At 35.3% G+C, this 22325-nt stretch overlaps 1 protein-coding gene across 8 annotated transcripts in view; it reads right to left on the reverse strand.

Moving 5' to 3' along the window:
- DICER1 (dicer 1, ribonuclease III) overlaps positions 1–22325 on the reverse strand; it is a 63800-nt gene that overhangs the window by 29139 nt on the left and 12336 nt on the right. For 5 of the 8 annotated variants that reach the window (XM_030239822.2, XM_030239820.2, XM_030239823.2 and 2 more), the window contains 9 exons: positions 17984–18049; positions 16971–17071; positions 9369–9561; positions 8302–8464; positions 7765–7895; positions 6732–6866; positions 5814–5974; positions 4392–4560; positions 1829–2301 (listed from right to left, as the gene is read on the reverse strand). In XM_030239822.2, the coding sequence (XP_030095682.1) occupies positions 1829–2301; positions 4392–4560; positions 5814–5974; positions 6732–6866; positions 7765–7895; positions 8302–8464; positions 9369–9512 (1376 nt within the window). In that variant the 5' untranslated portion in view covers positions 9513–9561; positions 16971–17071; positions 17984–18049. Of the gene's footprint in view, positions 1–1824; positions 2302–4391; positions 4561–5813; positions 5975–6731; positions 6867–7764; positions 7896–8301; positions 8465–9368; positions 9562–16970; positions 17072–17983; positions 18050–22325 lie in introns of those variants that run through there. The other 3 variants (XM_030239821.2, XM_050974747.1, XM_030239825.2) reach the window with 3 other exon arrangements.

A 22325-nucleotide genomic window follows, 5' to 3' on the forward strand; every position in this document is an offset into this window, starting at 1 on the left:
GGACTTTAGTAAATGTCTTCTATTCTGAAAAGAAGCTTACAGGCACCAGAACTGAACTGTATACACCAACTTAAATACTGAGTGAGCCACTCCACCAACTAAGTGTAATACTAAAGACAGAAAGTACAAGTCATGCCATGAATTTTGCCCTTCTTTAGTCATCCTAGATTTCACAAAATGGTATTCTAAATAGCTGTGTTTTAAGAAAAATTATACTTCTGTTTGAACTCAGTTCCATTACTGGAAGTAGCTGTGATATATTCATTCAAGCACTCATGACTTTCTCATTCAGTAGAGAGTCTTTCCCCTACATATAGCTTAGGTAGAGCTATCATCAGCAGAGACCCTTGAAATTAAATGCCCTCTGCTGAAGAAAGCCTGCAGTGAGCTTCTCCACCAAAGGCTTCTAACCTGATGGTCAATACAATATCAGGTGTTCTGAAATCAGGTGCTATATGAGGTAAAGGAGCATTTTGAGAGTCTGGCAGCTAGCTTTCAGAAGGGGATAAAAAGTTATATATAGTTTTATATTATGCCACCAATAACCTCTACTAAAGGTGCCTAAAGCTCAAAGATGGCAGAATTTGATCACCTATTTAATCTAGACTGTGTATTCTGTCAGGTTCAACAGCAGTTAGGATATTGTATAGTGTATAAATCACAGAATACAAGAATGAATGCACAGTAGAAAACCAGTATGATTTAAATCACATTCATAACTGAACAGAGAAGAAACAAGTTTTCATAATTCTATTCATTCCCTGTAGGGTAATGAAATACTCATTTCACCTCAGCAAATGACTGTTAATGTCATTTCTTCAGGACTTACTAACAGAATATGTTCATTATGCTGAACAGCTTGGTTTGCCGCATACTGCAGATTTATGTGAACATATTTAAAATGCAAAGGAAAAGAGAAAAGATAAAACAAAAGTTGACATAGACAAGTCTGCAGATCAAAGGATATGTTATGCACTTATTAACTTGAGCAAAAATGTACCAAGAGAGGGGTTAGATTTAGAGGTATCCAGAATGTAATGAACACCTGGCACAGGACATTTGCTACACTGTCAAAGAAACCTATCCAAAACCAAAATCAGGATAGGTGAATCAGTCTTGTCATTCATGACATGACTGATTCACCTATTTGCCAGTTTGTGACAAATGGCTTTTAACAATTAAGTGCTATACATAACTAACATGTATCATACTCAAGAATAGGAACTGGTAAGGAACTACAATACCACCAGTTGGCAAATACTCTCACATTCATATTTTTCTTGGTGGAGACTTTAAGAAAACACTCAGTGTTTGACTAAATAAGTGTTTTTTAAACATCAGCTGTGAAAGTAATACTGGTAAATCTTGAGAGATATTTGTGCAATTGTAAATTTGATTTTCTCTAGACTTAGATCATATAATATTGTGATTTAGTAGGGTAATGGTGAGATTTCCAGAAGTACTGAACTCAGTAGGCTAGAGAAGTTTCCAACATCATTGAAAATATAAATCTAAAGACTAATTACAACAAATCAATATATGCTTATTTTACAGGTTTAGTACAGTATTTAACATTTTGCATTTTGCCTTCTAAAGGAATCAAATTAAAAACTCATGTCTGAAACAAGTCCTTGAGTACAACTTTCAAAGACATATGCTCTTCTCGTATGCTTTAGAAATATTCTGCATGATCTCCTAAACCAACCTTATGAATAGAGTTCTGAAAATACAAGGCAATCCCCTACATATTCATGATATTAACATCCTGGCAGCTAAGGCTGCCTTTTTTCTTCAGAATTTTTTTTTTTGTTAAATAAAAAAGCTTTACCTATTTAGAACAACTGCTGTGTATCTTCTTTCCACAAAAATAATTCCACATAAAATATTAGTAAAGGGAGATGGGAAATTAGTCTCTGGCTTCTCTTTCTCCTCAATTTCTTCATCCTCATCATCATCTTCAGAATCACTCCAAGATACGTAATTATCCTGATTCCTATTGTTATACCATTCAACACTTTCAAACTGCTGCCGTTCATATGGTTTGTATTTGCGCAAGATTTCAAGCAGCTTTATTACTTTTGGGGTCACAAATTTCAGGTCAAGTGAGGCAGGCGAGAAGTGCTCTTCACAGAGTGCATGTATTTTCCTTAGGAAAGTGTCTGTAAACAATAAAAATTTCCTGTGCAGCTCCTCTTGTTCATGTTTGATATACTTCTGCAGCTCTCTCACCATCATCCCAGCTACCTTATCTGCACACCACGGTCCCAGAACAACCAACACAGCTCGACAGTCTGACAATATCTACAACAAATGAATTCAAGTATCAGTTCAAAGAGTACATTCATCAACTATTCATTTAAGACTACGGGCTTTATTCTCTTACAGCACAGTTTTTGTAAGGATTATGGCAATTTTTCTACTTAAAAAAAAAAAAAAAGCAGAAGTCTGCTTTTCTTATTTAGATGACCTTGGGAAACTTGGTGTTTCTAATGCAGCAAGTTTCCCCCCCCCCTTAAATTATTACCAACCAACTTCAAACTGTACATTTCTGAATCTCCAAAAAACCCCAAACTTAATCAAAAGTTTGTCATTTTGTAGAACTGCAATTTGAAATTTATACAAAAAAGAAGAATATTTTTTGAAGCAGCTAGATAAACAAAGCAAAAATTCTTATCTTTACTACTTTACACAGAACTAATAGAATAACAGTTTACTGGGCATTTTTACTTTATTTGCTACTGACAGCTGGCAGGGTTTCAGAAGTATATAACCAGAAAGTTTTACAGTGGCCTTAAGGTAGTCTTAGTAAGTCTATCCTAGGAAAAACAGAACATAGTTCGTGTGGGTGGAATAGTAAAAAAGAGAAAACTATATCCTATTCATAGAAAAGAGAATAAGCATTAGAGCACCATCATAATCTTATCTTATGAGAAGTTGTTTCCTCCAGAAGAGTGAAGTTGTCAGACAATAAACTAGGAATTCAGAAATGGGGTACACTGATAACATTATTAAAAGGACTTATCATTTGGATGCCCTATATTGGACCAGAAGAACTACAATGGCACCATAAGAGGATGCTGGTTTTCAGCTGCAACTTTAATTTCTCTGACTTCTTCCCTTTTGTGAGGAAATAAAGAACAGACTATCATCCCCTTGATGCTATCCGAACTCCATGGAGTTTATTAGTTCTAAGACTTATGGGCAAAACTATATAGTCTAGTTGTAACTGCAATACTGAGGCTTGATACTCTACACTGCCAAGACATAAAGCACCTGAGTCTGAAACTTGTTTCTTAATATGGGTGCCTCCATCTTCTTGGAGAGCTACTGGTTTAAAACAAGCTGAGAGGGTTACAAGCTTTAGATGGAGAGCAGTTAATCACACTCTTCTGAAGTCTGCAAGTCATGAAGATTGCCTCCAGCCAGCATTCCTTATGTATTTTAGCCTATTATAGTTTAGCACAAAAGTAACCAGGACTTCCAATTCCCATGCACTATTATTGACAGGCTGCCTTATGCACCATCTTTCCCTCTGGCACAAATATTATTTTATAGACAGTGTCAGAGTCTTCAGTTTCTGAGAACGCTAAAGGAAACTGGAATATTTTGGGCTGAAGAAATATATTCTCCAAACTTCTCATGGACTGTTAGAAGAATAGCCACAGTAGTGGCTCACTAATGACTTCTTGTCCAAAGACTTACATCCCTACACAGTTGTAATTTAGCAGGCAATTCCAAACCAGGAAGGCCAAGCAGGATTAAAAAAGGTACCTGGACCCCCTGTATGAGAGGTCCCTGCTAAACACTCCACACCTTCTGGACCATCCTCTGCCAAAGGTCAGGACAACACAGGGGCAAACACAGAGAAAGTCAAGCAAGACTTGAGATTCAAATTCTGTTCCAGCAAGGTGTGACACTAGGATAACATTGGTCTAAGATAAATTACAGACACTGTACATCTCTGGCTGGAATTTTTGCCTAAATTCTTCCTTTACCAATTTTTAATACAAAAGGGAACAGTCCAAATTCTTCCTGAAGCATTATTTCCTCTTCTGTACTGAATTATTCAAAGGTCATTGGAGATTGTGAAAATGTCAAATTCTTGATTTCAGAAATAAGGACCTAGAACATCAGGGTGCAGAATTGTTTTAGTGCTTTAAGCAAATCTGAATCTCAATCTAAATGGAATTCTAATCAATGCCTGACATTGAAGCCCCACTCATTTATGGAAACAACTGCATTTTAATGAACACAAAAAATCAGAAGTCTTTTTGCTTCAGATAATCAAGGATAGCTAGCTAAGGAGTTTTCAGTTATGTAACACACATGGAAAAGATAAACAGTAGTAAGATTTCTATTCCCAGGTTTCTCACATTTCTTGATATCCTTACCTGCTTAGAAATTAAGGTAGAATCTCGTTCTTTTGAATGTACAGATATGTTGCAGTCATTCAGAAAAGCAAGTGCTTCATCCAATTCCTTTAATAATCTTCCATACAACCCACTTTTGTCAGTATATGGTCCACAGTCTACAACAATCTCACATGGCTGAGAAGTATATCTTAATGAGGGCAAAGATGAAGTTAAACACAGCTTCTGAAAGCCAGAGCTATTTCAGCTCTTAAGGTTATACAGCAAACACAACAGCAACGTGACATGTATTCAAGAACATTTTCTTCCCCACCATGAATCAATAATTATTAAAAATTATACCATTAAACACTTCAGAAAAACCTCCATCTCCCAAAATACTGAACTACTTAATTCTACATACTGTTTTAATACACTTCTAAATAGAAGGCTAATATTGCTATCCTCATTTCAAATACTGGAAAATTTAAGCAAATTCTAATTACTTCATCAGCATCGTCACTTGTTTTTCGATAGTGCACTCTCTTGCTATACAAAAGAAAACCAAGCTACATAATGTAAATTTATGTCTCTAAATACATTTACACGAGTAATTATTATTCTTGAATAGCAGCAGGAAATTCTTAAAAGGAAATGGTTCAGACAAGTTAAAAAAAATGCATTTAAAACATTTATGCATGGACAAAACACCTGTTCCATAACTTTTAACCTTTAACTTTATTTGAGTTTTTTATTTGAAACTCAACAATACAGTACAGGTGGTAGAAGAAAACATGCTACATAGCAATCATTTCACCCTACTTTCCCCTACAACAAGTCAATGCATTATCACCACTTTTAGTTTAAACAACACTCACAGGACTCTAGATTCTGTAACTCACTCGCTCTGTTATTTAAGTATTTATTACCTCCTCCCCTCTCCCTCTATCTTTCATTAGCCTTTAAAACCCAGGCTATGCAGTTGGGGAAAAGAAAGAAAAAAAACAAAGGCTCTTGCATTTAAGAGCACATTGCACTGTGGATGTTGCCACATTTTCCTAAATAGAGACATTATGGCATACACTGGATGTGAAACAGTTACACTCCACAAAAAAGAGTGCATTTTAAAAGTTCAGAAGTATTTGGTGAAATGTCAGGTTTTTAGCTTGGTGGTGTGTTGAGGGGTTTTTTGTTGTTGTTGTTGTTGTTTTGGGTTGGGTTTTTTTATTAGAGGATCTGTTTTGTTGTATTTTTGATTTGTTTTTTAACGACAGAAAATCTCTCCCTACCAAGGCTAATCAGCCTTTATACTCAAAAGCCATTTACCATTCTAAATGGAATATCAGCATCATATACACACAAACTTTTCTAAAATTTAAAAGACTAAATATGGCTACTGGTTTACTCCTTTATCCAAAATGAAAATGCAGGCATCCATTTACCAACAACCATTATAAAACACACCTGTCCAAGACCACCAAATCTGTTGCAGTTTCAGCATTGCTCTTCAAAATTTTCTCCAGTTTCTGGATCTTCTCCTCTAACTCAGCAGGATCACATTTCCCATTTAAAATGGAAGCTGTTAATCCCAAAATTCGAGGACATGATGGATAATCCTCACAGATCTGTGAAATCAAATCAAATTTAATTATTTACAAAAGGTATCCTGCTAAATTACCTGCAAATTTATGACGCTTAGGCTGGAAACTTTTATTTCAATAGCAGGGGTTGCAAAAGGAACCAAACATTGAATTAATATTTTCTGTTCTACTGACTGGAAATTAAACAGCCATCGCATTTAAAGGTAAGTATTTACAACATGGAAAAATGGAAACAGCATTAAACAGAATAGTCTTGTCACACCTACAATACATAACATAATACTTCCACGCCATATAAAAAGGGACATACATTTGAAAAGAGATTTGGAAAGATACTTATTATGCAGGTATCTCTCACTTATAAGCCAAAAATGACATGGAGCCAATAATATTCTAGAAAGAGCCCCAGTAACACCTTTAGAGATCAGCATTTTTAAAAACAATAAAAACTGATTAGCATATCCCATTCCTTAACTCAAATATTTTATTGATGAATTTTTAAAATTCCCCTAATTCAGTAAATTCAGCTTCTCTGTAAAGACACATTTGTCTTTAATCCCCACTGTAAAATACAGTAAATACATTATTCTTCTACCACACAGTATCACTGAAGTCTTAACTCAATACAGTAATTTCACAGCCCCAGGAACATGCTAACATTGGTTCCACTAATATCTTTTTTGGCAGCAAAAGTTGCCTTAAATGGTTTCCAATTCTCCAGCTCTCCCACTCACTTTTCTTCCTCAACCAAGTATATTAAACATTCATGCAATAAATGCACCTTCATAATCTCACGGTATGGATGATCCTGGATTGCAAGATGGCACTCATCAAACACCAGAAGATTAATATTTGACAGGGATAAATACTCATTTCTCAAAACAGTCAAAGCAACATGACATGTCATAACCAGAACCTAGATTGAAAGGAAAAAAGTATCAGTACAAGAAAAGTACAAGCTATCAGAGGTCAAGGGGAAGAAGGAAAAGTTTTCTGCAGGTCTTGTGAGACAGTATTGGCAAATACCAATCCCTATTGATATAGTTACACCAGGTAAGGACAAAAGAGACTAAAACATTCTCTACTGGAGAAAACCATCTCTCTGAATGAAGGTGTATTTATACATTTGTCTGTATCTCTCCAGGCACATGCCTAGTTAAAAAATGAATACAACAGACAATCTCAACAGCAACCAGACCACACAGAACAAGTATCATTAAATAATCCTAATAAATTAAGTTAGTGTCCTTATATGTGTCCCATCATCATGTGTCCAGACAGACAGTTCTTCATAAGCTCTTACCTATTTGCAGCTGTAATATAAGCAGGACATTATCAGAATTATTTTTAAATAAAAACTTATTTCTTGTACACAAACACATAAAAATTGAGTTTGTTGATAAAATTATGTAGTTTTTACAGTCACTTTGAACTTCACTAAGTATAGTAACACTTTTTTATGTTCCTCAGACATATTCCATAAAGCATTGTTAATCACCAGAAAATAAACCCACAAACCCTGACATTTAATAAAATTTTAATAGCATTTAAAGTACAGTATGCACACTCAAAATTTCTTCTGCAATCAACATAATGAACAAGTCAGGGAGATTGAAAACAAAGGACTTAGAGGATGGCTTTTTAAAAACAATCTGAAAACACCTACATATATTTGCCTCAAAATTAACATACAAATATTACCAATATGCTGGATTTCTTTTTAAAAATGACTGAATGCATAATTGGAAGGAATCACTTTTGAACCAACCTAACTCTTTGTAAGCTTTTCTTATAGTTTTTACTTAATACATTACCTGATGCTTAGAGAATTCCTGACTCCATTTCTCTTTTGTCCATGATTCAGTTATCTCCAAACTTGAATACTCTCCCACTTTAAGGTCTGAATGTGTCCTGACAGCTGACACTTGTTGAGCAACTTGATTCGCTTAAGGAAAACAAAACAAATCTCATTTACATAAAGGTCTTCTCATAATTCAGTTTATAAGATGTGTGTAATATAACCTAGCACCACAGTTCATAATGTGGTCTTTAGCTTAGACTAATGTTAAACCACGTGTACATGGCAACTGCCTCTATGAAGAACCACATCAAGGAAACAGATTGCTAACTAAATTGCACTTCAGAGTCAATGTCTTAACTTTAAACTAGAAAACAGAACATGTTATATACATAAACAGATTACATTAAACAGACGATGAAACAAAAGGCATCACATATTTGCTGTTGAAGGCTTTACACAAAAGTTTTTTCCAACTTTGCTTTCAAAGAACTACTGTTACAGAATTTACCATGCAAGCATTAGCAGTGTGTTTAGGAACATTTCTTCTTACCCGAGTTCACCAAGAACACAGTTCTCTTTCCATTTTTGTTGAAATCTCCCCTGATCTGATAGGACAGCTCTTTAGTGAGTAGTACTGCAATAAAAGTCTTCCCTGAGCCAGTGTTTAAGCAGACTATTGTATTATGATCCAAAGCTGCTTCAAGCAGTTCAACCTAGGTTAAAAAATAAGAATGTTCTTACTCGTAGTAATGCAGTGAAAAAGCTGACAAAAAAATAACCAAAGTGATAAATAAACTATAGACAAGGGCAAGTCAATAGTATCACTTGAAATCTTTCAGGTGCCATATAATTAACATGTCTCTTTCATAACAATGTGTTCTCACAATCCTTCAAAAATATTAACACACTATATATAACCCAGTTTTTAAATCTAAAACCCTTCAGTACCACAACTTACTCTCAGGTAGCTTTCTGAATGTATCTTTTAAATAGATGATTCTGCTGCTATATACATGGTATGAAGAAAGAAACTACAGGTTTTAAATCCAATTGCATGCATAAATTCAGCCCAATAAGCAAGCAGACCAGCTGAATGTGATCCAAGTTTCCCAGTAATGCTATCAAAAGGCTTCTGGGCACCTGTGCAGTGCAAAGAGAACTGGTATTCTAGAACTCAGTTTTCCTTAAAGTGAAAAATCAGAGTACCCTGATGGGGTCTCTGACTTTAGAGGGCTGCTTTGACCAGGATGTCAACCAAAAATCAAAATTAGTATACCATGTGGAAGACAAAGTGAGAGGTGGAAGGAGACATGATGTATGCATGCAATTGAGAGGCACAGTTTATTTGTCCCCAGCAGCATTCTGCAGAGAGTGGCAGGAGAACATTCAGCTTAAAAGCAGTTCTGCTCGTTAGAGCAAACTGAGAGGAGGGAAGGGGGGATATAACAAATGTCAAACAAAGCCAAACTAAAGAATTAGCTCCCAACAGGTGGAGCTGAGAGAGACATGCCCTCGCAGTCTGCATTGCAGCACATTCTCCACCTGCTCTTGTTTTTCCATTAATTAATAGATTTAATTGTACTTTTTTTGATACTGTATTAGTACTATCACTAGTACCTGATATTTTCTTGGCGTGTAAATGTTATCATGAATTGCTTCTTGTTGCCATGGTAGTCCAAAAAATGGACCCATTGGGGAGGAAGCAGGGGTCATGAGCTGCAGTCCCGCCATGCTGAGGGATTGCAAAGCAGGGCTTTTCATTCATTCATCCAGTGTTTCTTTCATTGCATTTTTGTTCCAGCACAGCCTACTATGAGAAGAAAATTGAACAGTATTAGATATATTTGCAATCTCAAACAATAAGAGAAAATTTTTATCAAGAAAATGACATTACTTGATTTTACTTAGTGTTTCTTAAGAAGAAGTGTTTCTTCTCATACTATTTTCAGCAGAAAATGTTAATTTTAAATTTACAGGCACTTCTCCACTTGAAGATGTGTGCTTATCAAAGTACCCCAGAAATTCGAAAGGAGCTGTACTTTACAGGACAATGCTCATTACAGGCATTTGGATTTACACACATTTTAATATGAAGTTCCATTTATGGTCTGAAAGAATTTCATTTGAAATCTAAGCTTTAAAAAGTAAAGCTGTCTTAGTTTTATTTCAGGAAAGAAAAACAATGAAATTTAAAGCACAGGAAGAAGTATCAGATTTTCCATTTTTCTTTCCAACCAAAAAGGCTTTTGACAAATTAAAGCTTTAAATACACAGGAATTTCATTCTAATTGCTAGGAAAAGAACAGAAATTACACAAGAATGTCAGTATTTTCAAATCATCAGATTCTGATTAGATTAGCTTTTTAAGAACTGGCAGAAGCATTATAGGTAATTGCTGATGACTCTGGTAAGGACTAATTGAGAATGGAATCCTTACCAGGTTAACCACCAACTTCCATAAAGACACTGTAATTCAGAAATAAACAAAGCATTCAGAACTTCATGACAATTGAGCACTGCAGAACACTTTCCTGCTGAGGCTATGAAGACCTCATCATCGGGGTGTGTGTGTGTGTGTTAAAAACATTTGCTATTTGACAGGAATGATCAAGGTTAAACAAACAAGATTAAACAAAAAAATTGCCAACTAAAACAAACAAACAAACCCCACAACATAAAAACCTTTAGCCTGGGAAAGTGATTATGGCCTGATGATATAGAAAAATGTTGCTGAAGTATACAGAAACATACTATATGAATTCTATGAAATTTTGAATACTCCCTCCTCAAACTGGATACATACCCTATTAAAAAAAATCAATATATTCAAAAGTTAGTTTTCCTCAAAATTCCTGCAAGCTCTATATTAATTTTAGCATCAACATGGGTTGAGAAATGCATATAATTGATGATGCATTCATATTTAATAATTCATTTAAAAGGCATGAGGAAGAGCTAATTATCATTTTATTGCATTGAAATGCTCTTGCTTTTCTATACAATAGGAAAGTTGCTAAAGTTTTGCAGATGTGCAGCAAGGAATAAAAATAAATAAGAGAAGTATAATACATTATCTAAGAGAGAACCAGTAATGATTATCAAAAATAACTAAAGAGAGAGAGTAAAAAAGGAAGCAGTACAATCAAATAAAAAACTGGCCACTGACTTGATTTCCAGAGGTCCCTTCCAACCCTAGTAATTATGTAATTCTGTAATTAAGAGAAGTATTCATAACACTGTTGTTCTGTTATATATTAATATTTTTAAATTAAATATTATAATCTGGACCATGTCTAGACACTGATATTAAACTAGTATTAAATAATTATAGGAAGCCCTAAAAAAAGAGATTAAACCAATGATCTCACTTTCCATCTCAGGTAAATATTGTAAAATAAAGAGACGGCAATACATTGAACTACATCATCACTCCTCCTGCAGTCAGAAGTAATTTCACTTTACAGTAAGTGGTCAGATATAGCTTTGTCTCAATTCATTTAAGTGGCAGGGAAAGCCCTGAAGGACAGTGTGGTTAAGCTGAAATACCATTACACATATAGCTCCATTGTAAAAACGTATTTATCTTTTGTAGACAAACATTCAGTAGTAAATGCTACTTAGTATAGGATCAAGGATATATCTAACTTCTTGAATTTAGGATCAGCAATAAACATACTCCCCCTCCATCAAAAATGTTCCTCTTTAATATACAAAGTGTGTTGATACTGCTGGAATATTATCTGATATTTCTATTTGGGTGTCACCAAAACTGTCATAGTGAGAAGATTCTAGAAAGAAAAGATGTCTTAAAATCCTAAAAAACTCAAAAGGAACAAATATGCATTTCCACAGGACACAATAAGGAACATGCCTAACATCTTATGTTTTTTCAGTTGCTTTAGGATGATCTCCAAACTCATGGCAACCTTCTCATTTACTTTTCACTCCTGTAATGTTAAGTTACCATTTCAGCCCAACTATTTCATATTACCTAAACAGAAAAAAAGGACCAATATTGCTTTATTTAGCTGTAAATAAAGAACAGCAGTCTACACAAAACACAAAATCAGTATTATGTCATTATTCATTTCAGTTTCAGTACAAAAAAATACTCTTGTAGATTTCTATACATTTCAAAAAATGCATACAAGCACATGCAGGTTCTAACAACGCAACTATAGTAACAGTTTTATTGAGTGTTCTAATATAGCATAACTAAAGATGCTTTGGTTCCTTCCCTCCTTGCAACTAGTGGCTGTTCCTCCACTGGGACTCAAAAGCTTTGGGGCAGAGGATACAGCTGGCAGGAAAGACACAATCATCATAGAATGGTTTAGGTGTTATACAGCTGCATGTAGCAATCCGATCATCCTTGACATTCTGATCTTCTGAGTGTTCACACATCAAATGTACTTGATGTTTATCAGTATGTGACTGATAGATTAAATCAGTCACATGGCCAGGACAGTAGCATGACACACAGTCTTCCACAGACACTAGCAGAAAACATCAAAAACTCTGGGCACTACTAACCTTAACGAAGCTTTTGTATGAACTGACAGTTTAGGTGCAGGAAAACAGGGAAGAAGGGAGAAAAAGCAGGGAAAGATGTCATCCCCACAACACCCCCTTCTCCCAGCTTATCAATGATGCTCTCCTTTGATATATCTAGCTTCTCATTTTGTATTCCAGTGAGAGGAAGCATGAGTTGGTAACACAGACAAAAACATCCTTAGAATCATAGAATGGTTTGGGTTGGAACAGACCTCAAAGATCGCACAGTTCAAACCCCCTGCAGTGTTTGAAGAACACAAAGGTCTTTTGCATGACTACAGTAAATCATGTTTCTCTACTTACACAGAGCAACTGGTGAAAAACAACTAATGTTTGCTTTGTTTAAAATGAAACCTCTCTGTCATAACAATTGCTAGAATGGACAAGGGAAAAAATACCAAACATCTTCCATAGTAAAAGCTGAAGCTGATTCCTCAATCGTTCTTGTACATAAGCTCACCCACTTCAGTTATTTATAAATCACTTTAGATGAGCAGCTCCTCCTCTTTGTTTACTGTTCCATCTGTCACGCGTTTCTTTTTCAATGATAAATACAACTTTGGGAACATATAAAATAGCTATATCACAACACCAGAAGGGAATTAAGGAGAGAAAACCAACCTTATTTTAAAAGGCTGCTAATAAGAAACAAGTACAGGATCCAATATTACAAATAATTCACTTCTTTTTCTATGCACCTAAAAACAGTGATACCAGTTTAGCTACCCTGCTGAAAGAAGCAAGAGGATTTATGCTTTATGGCTCCAGCTTTATCTGGAAAGGCTGTGAAACAACATATACTCTAAACTGCAGCTTTGGTTTCTGTGTACCAAAACAGCATTGTGCGCCACTGCAATCATACCTGGGCTGAGCTTGCATGAGACACAACATATTTGAAAGAACACATAGGGAGAGGGAATTTGAGCAAAGTCAGGTAAAAAGAAAAGGTTATCAAACCAAATCAATGTTTCTTTCTGCTATACTAAGGTTTCCTAGTCCTGGCCCTCATTTCTACAATTTGTATTGGAAGTATATAGCATCTGACAAGATCAATGTCAACATTATTACGGGACTAAGCCAGAATAATACAGTAATTGTACCATTCTAGTCTCTATTTCAATAGCAAGGAAAAATATCAAGTTCTTCAATAAAAGAAAAGCAGAACAGGATCATCTAGAAATAAAAAGGGAAAGAACACAACTACTTGAAGAACAGATTTTAAATTGAAAACATTTGAGATGTATGCACATATGTTCAGAATCTGTGGACAGAAAACTGAACATGAGCTAACTGAAACTAGCTAACAGTGAAGTATAACAAAAAGCCAAACTAGTCCTGCTCAGCCAGTGTTGGGTAATAAAGACACTTGCTAAGATGTTCCATGTTTGTCCACTGCATTATTTTGAAATCTGACAGAACAAGAAACTGTAAGAACGTGCTGAAGTTGAATTTGGAGTGAGAAACACCTGAAATAAATCATACTTCCTGCGACTCTAGACTAGTTATGGAAGCTGGATAAGGCTCAACCTTATTTGTTCTACTTAAATAATAGGGAAAGTTCAGTTTTCATGGCCACGAATCTTGAGAGTGTTAAGAGCAGAATTCACAACCCAGTGTCCTTATTTTAATGCACATTTATGTGAACAGATTGTGAACTGCAGAGTTAAAACTAACACTTTATTCCATCATTTAAAGAATCGTTTTCCAGAAAAATATACAATATTGGTAATGAAGTCAACAACATCCAACAGCAATTTTTTCCAGTCTTTAATAAATTTGGAACTGTGGTGTAGGTTTTTCAGTCACATGACTATATGAAATTTGAAGCCATCCCCTGGCACACATTAATTCAAGGTTTACTGCACTATGGAACACAAGCCACACCAACCAGAGGCTTCATCCTGGATCCACTCCTGCTCGGAGGGCAGTTTAAAACATTAATGGAATGGCACTGAGGTACACAGATAAGAGAGCAACAGCTGGGGATGCAACTTTCAAGTTTTCATCACCATTTGTGAGCACAGTTTGTGCTGTATTCACAAGCTAATGCAAAACTATATCATCTCCAATTAACAACAAAAAGTTCTTACTGCCATTTGCAGGGTATTAAAATTGCTTTCTATACCAATTTGTAAATTTGTACCTAATATAATCCTTGTGATACAAACATTATTTGTGATGCTTTAGGATTTCATCTTTGTCCTGGAATGTCTAATTTATCCTCTAAAAACACTCTTAGCATCAGCCAAAACAAGTTATCCTCAAGAGGTAAAAATAATCCACTTACTCTAAAGGAAATAAACCACAATTTATAAAAAAATATTATTAGAACTTTGCTGCTTGAATAGTCTCTTACGTAAAAACTTGAAGAGTCTGAATGCAGTTTCTTTACAGCACTTTCTATGTTCAAGTGCTACATGAAATATCAACTTGCTGAATGATCTAACACAGAATTCTTACCTGGGTAAAGGAGGAACAAATAAAATGAAAAAAAAGTAAAATATTACAAATATGAAATACAGAGTAGAAAATGAATGTAAATGTTAATATACAAAATGTAAAATGTCACTGAGAATGTTCCATAACAACTTATACTGTAACCATTCACAGGCAAGAACTGGTTTTGCATCAATTTAGGTGAACCTGCAATATTTCTATGTTGTCTGGTTTCTAAGCTTTCTTTTAAAAGAAGTGTACTTTTTAAAAGGATTTGACTTTTTCAGTAACAGCCCAGAAGAGCACACTACTCTTTCCAGAAAAAGAAGCATATTTTGTTACTATTACTCCTGCAACTTTAGTTGCAGAAGTAATAGTAACAAAATTAGTTCTCTTGAGAGAACTTAAAAATCCCAAACAAACAAACAAAAAAATTAATAACAAAAAAAAAAAAAAAAAAAATCCACAACTCAAACATCAAATAACTGTCAATATTACTCAGTAAGATGAATCAAGAATCTCTTTTATATTGTGCTCTCTTTAACACAGAACATATCTTATGAGACATTCTTTCTGTCTTGTCCTTCAAAGATCTTTATCCCATGCATTGCCTAACAGCAATTTTTACATTTGGTCTTACAATATTCTTAAATGAAAAAAAGAAAGAACGTATTTCAGATGTGTTCCTTTCCAAGGGAATGCATAGACACTTACAATGCTCAAATATAAGTACTCCTTTAAGGACCATCTTCCCTGGTTTCCCTAGCACAATCAGGAATATACTTTGTGAATATCCATTTTGTCTACAAGAATTCTATTTTTTCAATTCTTCTGATACATAACCAGTCACACATTGGTCTTTAATAGCCTATCAAGACATACCAGCACAACAACAGCTGCTTTCTGTTGTCCAGGAGAAGTTTCATTACAGAGCTTATTAAAACAAAAGTTAAATTGAGGCTCTACATTTGGATGAGCTGATTCTGAAGCACTTCTACAAGCACTACAACAGTTAACAGGTGAAATTCCTGGCAGACACCTCCTAAATGTCTGCTTGCAAGAGAGAAATGGAGTACAACATGACACTTAGCAGACTCAGAAAACCCCTTAAGTCCTTCATGAAGTGTTCAGTATGACCAAACCTGGACTTGGGGCAAAAGCCTAATAAACACTTTTTGTTGCATTCAGTCCACCTCAACCAATGGAGCCAGCAAGTCATCATTCACAGAGAAGTTGAGCTGCTGCACACTGAACAGTCAAATGCAAAAGGATTATGCCAATATTTATCAGCATAACACACACACAGGCTGCAGGGCATTTACAAGTAAAGCAATACAATGCAAAAACAAAAATCAGTGTTGTAGTTCATCTCTTGTGATACCAGTGCATGAGGCATTCAGAATAAACATTCAGAAAGGGGATGTTTCTGCTTTAAAGAATACAGATCTGCAGCCAGATTCTGGAACAGACTTTCATTTCTTAAAATGATGAGTACAAGGCCAGGGCAACAACCCTAACTATGCAGTTGCTTAATCAGCAATGTAGAACTGGTGCTATGCAGACTCCTTTCACCTCCACAACACAGATGACAAAAGATAAAACATGAAGTATGTGGATCAAAGATGCAAGGCAAGGTGAGCACAGCAGTTATAAATACATTTCTGTCTTCCCTATGTTATCAAAGCACATTTTTCTGCTATGTAGTTTTAATCAGATAGCCTCTTTCCTTATTTTTGCTGAACTCATATTTCAAAATGAAGCATACTATTGAAACTAAGACCTTAATTTACCTGTCATTTCTTTTCCTTACCATTCAGTTTGTATCTCCTATCTGGAACAACATATGAATTCAATTCTAATTCTAACCCCTTGTGCCAACTCCTTTTTTAAAGCTGATCATATTTCACCAATACAACCACATCTGAATATAAGATCCACAAGAAAAGCACATGCACATCCTTATAAAAAACTGAATAGATTTCTAATCACATTCAGCTTCATAAGAAGTATCAGGGCAAGAGTTTCATGATAAACATCTAAACTTCTATGAATAAAATGAAGTAGCTACTTTCATTTTTCTTTCCAAAGAAATTTAGTCAATTTCTATAAACTCACATATGGAAGTTGCTTTAGTCTGTGGTTCTGAAGCATCTTTAAATACAAAACAGGAGAACACAGTGCAGGATACATCAAAACCTGCTTCTCCCATACCACAAAGCACAGTCTTACCGTTTTAATTTCCGCAGTCTCTGTGTTTATGCTTCCTGAACTGCATTTTGACATCATGATATCAGCTTGTAGAATAATCACATAATTTGTAAGCCTTGACTCTTAAAAAAAACAAGAACAAAAACCCATGAACAATAAAAATTATTTGAAAAGGGAACTACAATAGCAAGATTAATTGTGGTTAAATCAGTTGCTTAAAAACATTTATATGTGTTGAGTCTACAACACAACTTGCTGACAGAAACAAACCATCTAGGTTCACTCTGAACATGAAATAGTTTAGATTACTATCAGAACCTAAAATTTAAAAGATCGTTTAGTTTAAATGTGCACATACTTCCCCAGTCCTAATTCCAGGTTACTTTCATTAATTACTAGCTCATGTGGGAAATACATGAGTAGAGTGATACAATTATGCTATGTTTGTATAATTGCACTGCTTTTTCCATTCATATGCATTTTCACTTGGAGTTAAGACATTAAAAAAAAATCAGAGTTCAAGATTATTTAAACTATTTCAATTTAAAACTGGAAGAAATGCAGTCATGAAAAAGCAACACCCGTTTCTCTTGACCTACACCAGTCATTTCAGTAAAAGAAAAAATACTGTGCACTTAAGATGGTGATTTAACCATAAAAGTAAAATTCAGAAAGATACAAATTCATGGCAGTAAATTTCTAGATATATTAGACAAACACAGGTATTATATATTTATACTGAACATATTATATATACACACACATACGTAAAACTACAACTTAAAGCAAAAATACCGTATTTCAGCAGATCTAGAGTGTTCTTAAAACTATGAAATAAAAAAATTCCACAATACATACACCTAAAAGTGTGAGTTTTGCCAGACCTAAAGAGAGACTGTGAAGTCCAATTTTTTAAAATCAATACTGAAAACTTAAACACAAAATGGATCTAGATGAAAATTTCTCCTCCAATCAATTCCATAAAGTTAACAAAGAGGACACTCGCAAGATTAGTTCAGTATGTTCATTTTTACCTCAAACGCTGATGCTGAGCTTTTCCAGAGTCCCCAATCCTGTAATTTTGTTTCACCCTAGGTAACCTAAAAGGTAACATAAAGAGAGCATTTTACCATGAACTGCCATTAAAATCAACTGTGCCATGTGGTAGTCTGCTTTCTTGCATTCTAGTATTTAGCTCTGTAGCAAGAGCACATGGTCCTTCAAAGTCTAATTATCATATGTCCCTTTTTGGCTAGGGATACAGTCAGTGTCTGAAAGATCAGCTTCAAGTGCTCAGGAGATATCTGCATGTTTTGTTTTATCTGCTGAAGTAATTGCTAGCTAAAGCCAATTAGATTCACTCTTTTCTCCCCTGTGCTCCATGCATGTTTCACCTAACAAGTAGCGAAATCCAGAAGAAAATTATTATTCAAGACATTTAAGACAGGCGTCTGAGAGAATGTATGTTTTTCCAGAAAACAAAGTAAACAGTTCTTTTATTTTACAAGAATACAAAAGGAATGCTGCACAGAAAATCTGATGGATACTGCATTCATGTACAAAACAGATTGACAAAAAATGAATTCCCTAGGCTACATTTAAATTTTGTCTTTCGAGCATACATAAATATATCCTTTATTTTCAGCACAAAATACAGCAAATTGCTTCGAAGATGTAGTAAGTAGAACTTAGATTTATTACAGCATGTTCCTGTTATGTTTAGGTTATTCATTTATTCACTGCCTGTTAACATGAACCAGTATATTCCATTGAACCAGAAAATAACCTAACAACAGAAAACTGCCACATTCACGGTAAAAATATACAAATATACTCCACTCTCTATATATTTGAAAGAAAAGCTGAAGGGAACAATGGAGCATTTGAACACCCCAGCAAAACAAACACGAACAGAAAGAAAGGTTCAACCCTTGTTAGTAAAGCTACTGCTGTATGGTTTAACAGAGCAAATTTACTTGACTGCAAATGGCAGATGGCAAACACAAAGCACAGAGACCAGTAGGTAAGATCTGAGAACCAAAAAAAGTACATAAATCTAATTCTCCACCAGCACAACCGCTTCCTTCGGTACACGGAAGCCAGAAGACCTGGGCTTGAATCAATGGATCGGCGGGCAGGAGTTACAGTAGGCGTTTGAATGCCAACCTAAAACCAGACAGGCCACATTCCTGAGATGCAGTCAAGGTCTAGCACAAAACAGCAGCGTCTATCACATTACCATCTCAATGGCGCTGCTGCACCCACCCAGACAAAGCCGGGTTCGATCCTTCCAGATCCTTCCCCGGCGGGCCACGGGCACCTGTCCCTGGCGTCAGTGGCACCGCCAGGGCTGCCCGCCGCTGAACATCCCCCGGGCTGCAGCCACAGCCGCCAAAACACTCAAAACACTTCATACCGTATTAAAAAAAATTATTAATATATTATATATATATATTATATATAATATATATATATATATATATATATAAAACACACATACATACATATCACATACATATACACATATACACACACAACCACACACACATATATGTGTGTGTTCAATTTTGCTCTATAGTTTCTGAGGATCTTGTTAAAAAAAACAGAAAAAGGAAAAAATAGCGACATTTTAGAAACCTAATTTTTAGGAATGTCAATGTCTTCTACGAACCAGCAAGGCTTCCCCTTTTTTTAAGGGCTTCACCTTTTATTTTAAGAGCTCTACATTCACATATTTTATCAACAGGTAGAAGGAAAGAGTTCCAAGATATGCAAACACTCCTCCAAAACACACCCCAAACACAATAAATACTCAAAGCATTAGCATAAAATATAATCAGTTCCTATAGAGACATCAAGAGAAGCATCCAAGAAGTGACAGAGCAGGTGCTTCTTCAGATCTCCAGTGCTCTAGAAATCTGCAAGCAGCCACAAGCTACTTCTGCAAATCTCAGCCAAGTTCTTCAAGTATCTCGGCTATTTCCTACTAAAACACCACTAATGCAAAAATCAAGTATCCAAATATATCAGAGAGAGAGAATATATTTCATGGGTTTGCAATTCAGTCCTTGAAAATAATCACACTCATATGATACCTAACTTGCTACTAAAAAGGATGGCCAGAAAAAGGACAACTGAAGCTTACAGTGTAACACTTGCTGTCACAGTCTAAGCAACAGGCTGAATCTGAAAGACTATCCATGTTCTTGCTCTTCAACATCTTTTGACAATTTGAAATTAAACAGCTAGTCCCTAGAGCAATTAAATCATTATTCAAACAGTTAGCAATCTGAAAATGAAGTTATTTTGTAGTAAGTTCTATGCAACTGGACTCTTAAAATCACATGATTTATTTAGTGAATAATCTTTAGGCAAATACAACTGAATTCCAGCAGGAACAAAGTCCTGCATGATCTTTAGGGGGTAAGGTAAAAACTGCATTTATTATTGGGAAGAAAAAGTACATCTGGGCTAGCATCCTGCCTCTATAATCACAGCTGGTTGCTGAGGGCAGGGGGGAAGGGGTGACTACAGAACGGGACTTTTCCTTTTGTTTTTGTTATTCCAGCAACTTAATATTTTAACTATTTTTGTTTGGTTTATTATGGTACAAACAATGAAATTACATCAGAAACCATAGTACAAACTCCCTACTGCCTCAGATTAATTTGAAAAAAATTATACTCAGGACACACATCTCTCCAAAGACAAAAAAATCTGAAAACGCTCTGAAACACACTTATTTAGTTTTAACAGCAATTAGAATTAAATTATGCCACATATTTGAGGGTTTTTTGCTGCATAGGAAATTTGCAGCCCAATGTGTAGATTCTAATTTATGGGTAACTATAATATCAGTATCACAAGTAGGGATAACTGACCATATCTGGGAATTTATTTATCATTTAGTCATTTACTTGGGTACCAAATTATTTACTTGTGATGATTTAGTTGATTTAAAGGTTATGTTCAAGCTTTTCAGGCACTTATGTTTTTCTACAGGAAGGCAATTAAGCAGACATTAGAGCAGGGATTTCTCTCTTCCCCAATTTGGGGGCAAGCTGTGAAGCAAGTACAGTTCCAAAGCATTAATTATTCTTGCTTTGGATAAGTAAAAGCAGCAGCTGCCCCCTGAATATAACCCCATGTGGGGACTTCAATCCCATTATTTGCATAAACATAAACCCTTTCTCTGCATGGGGCTGAAAGTCAAGCTCCTCAAAACAGGGGTATTCAACAGTTCACTGTTACCACTGTGCCACAACATCCAAATTTACCAAGTTCCCTACATTACAAAAGGCTTTCGCTGAAGTCCTTAATTGTATGATGCAAGGCCAGCAGACATTTGGATTGTAAATCAAGCTCTAAAACGTCTAAACTTCTACCAATTCTAAAACGAGAGTTCACATCTACTGCAGTCAGCCATATCAAATTTACGTACCACCAAAGAACCAGTGTCCAAATTCTAGCCCTAGTTTCAATAAAAACACCAACAAAACAAAACAAAAGATTATTTATCATCAATGGTAAATCAAACCAACTCTTCCTAGTGCAAGCTTAAAATGTGTACTATATGTTGGGTAGCATATAATTTACTCCCCATTTTAAGCTTTGTTATTTTCAATTTCATCCTAAAAAAGAACAACTTCTCACCAGTTACACTACTTGGTTTCACATGGCCTTTCCCTGAAGTGAACTTGTAGGCACACTACTGAAATTTTCTTTAATGTGAAGCTGGGATGAAGTGAGTATTAAATTAATAAAAATATGTAGTACGAAGAAACTTTTTTCCTCCCAAATTTAGAAGACATTCAAAGCTCCTCACCAGAGAGAAAAAACCCCACAACAACCAAAAAACACACTTGATTACTTTATTGAAGGAAAATGTGAATAACTTCCAAGACACTTCCATAGGCCCACTGGGTTTTCTTTTCTCAGTTTTATTTTTTTTATTTCCTTGTTGTTGGGTTTGTATTTGTTTTTCTTTTGGAATATGTAAGAATATGTAAAGGTGAAGATGCTACCCAGGCCGAGTCAACACTCCTGGAGGCATTTAACAAAATGCATAGATGTGGCACTTAGGGACATGCTTTTGGGACAGTCTTACATTGATAGCTGGATTTTAGGGGCCTTTTCCCTAAATCATATGGAATTCCACAATTCTGTGAAAATGCTCTGTGGCAAAGCAACAGTGTTGCAAGGGCTCTCAAATGCAGATTGAGCAGAATAAATGTGCATCATGTAAAATGATGTGACTTAATTCCAAAGTGGAGAAGCTATAGTTATTTCCCTCTATGTAAATACACGCGCTTAAACTAGAACATGAGCGTTACTTCACATTCTTTACACTTAAAATAATATAAGACTTCAGCAGCT

Source organism: Serinus canaria, chromosome 5, assembly GCF_022539315.1.
Source record: "Serinus canaria isolate serCan28SL12 chromosome 5, serCan2020, whole genome shotgun sequence".
NCBI classification, from domain to species: Eukaryota; Metazoa; Chordata; class Aves; order Passeriformes; family Fringillidae; genus Serinus; species Serinus canaria.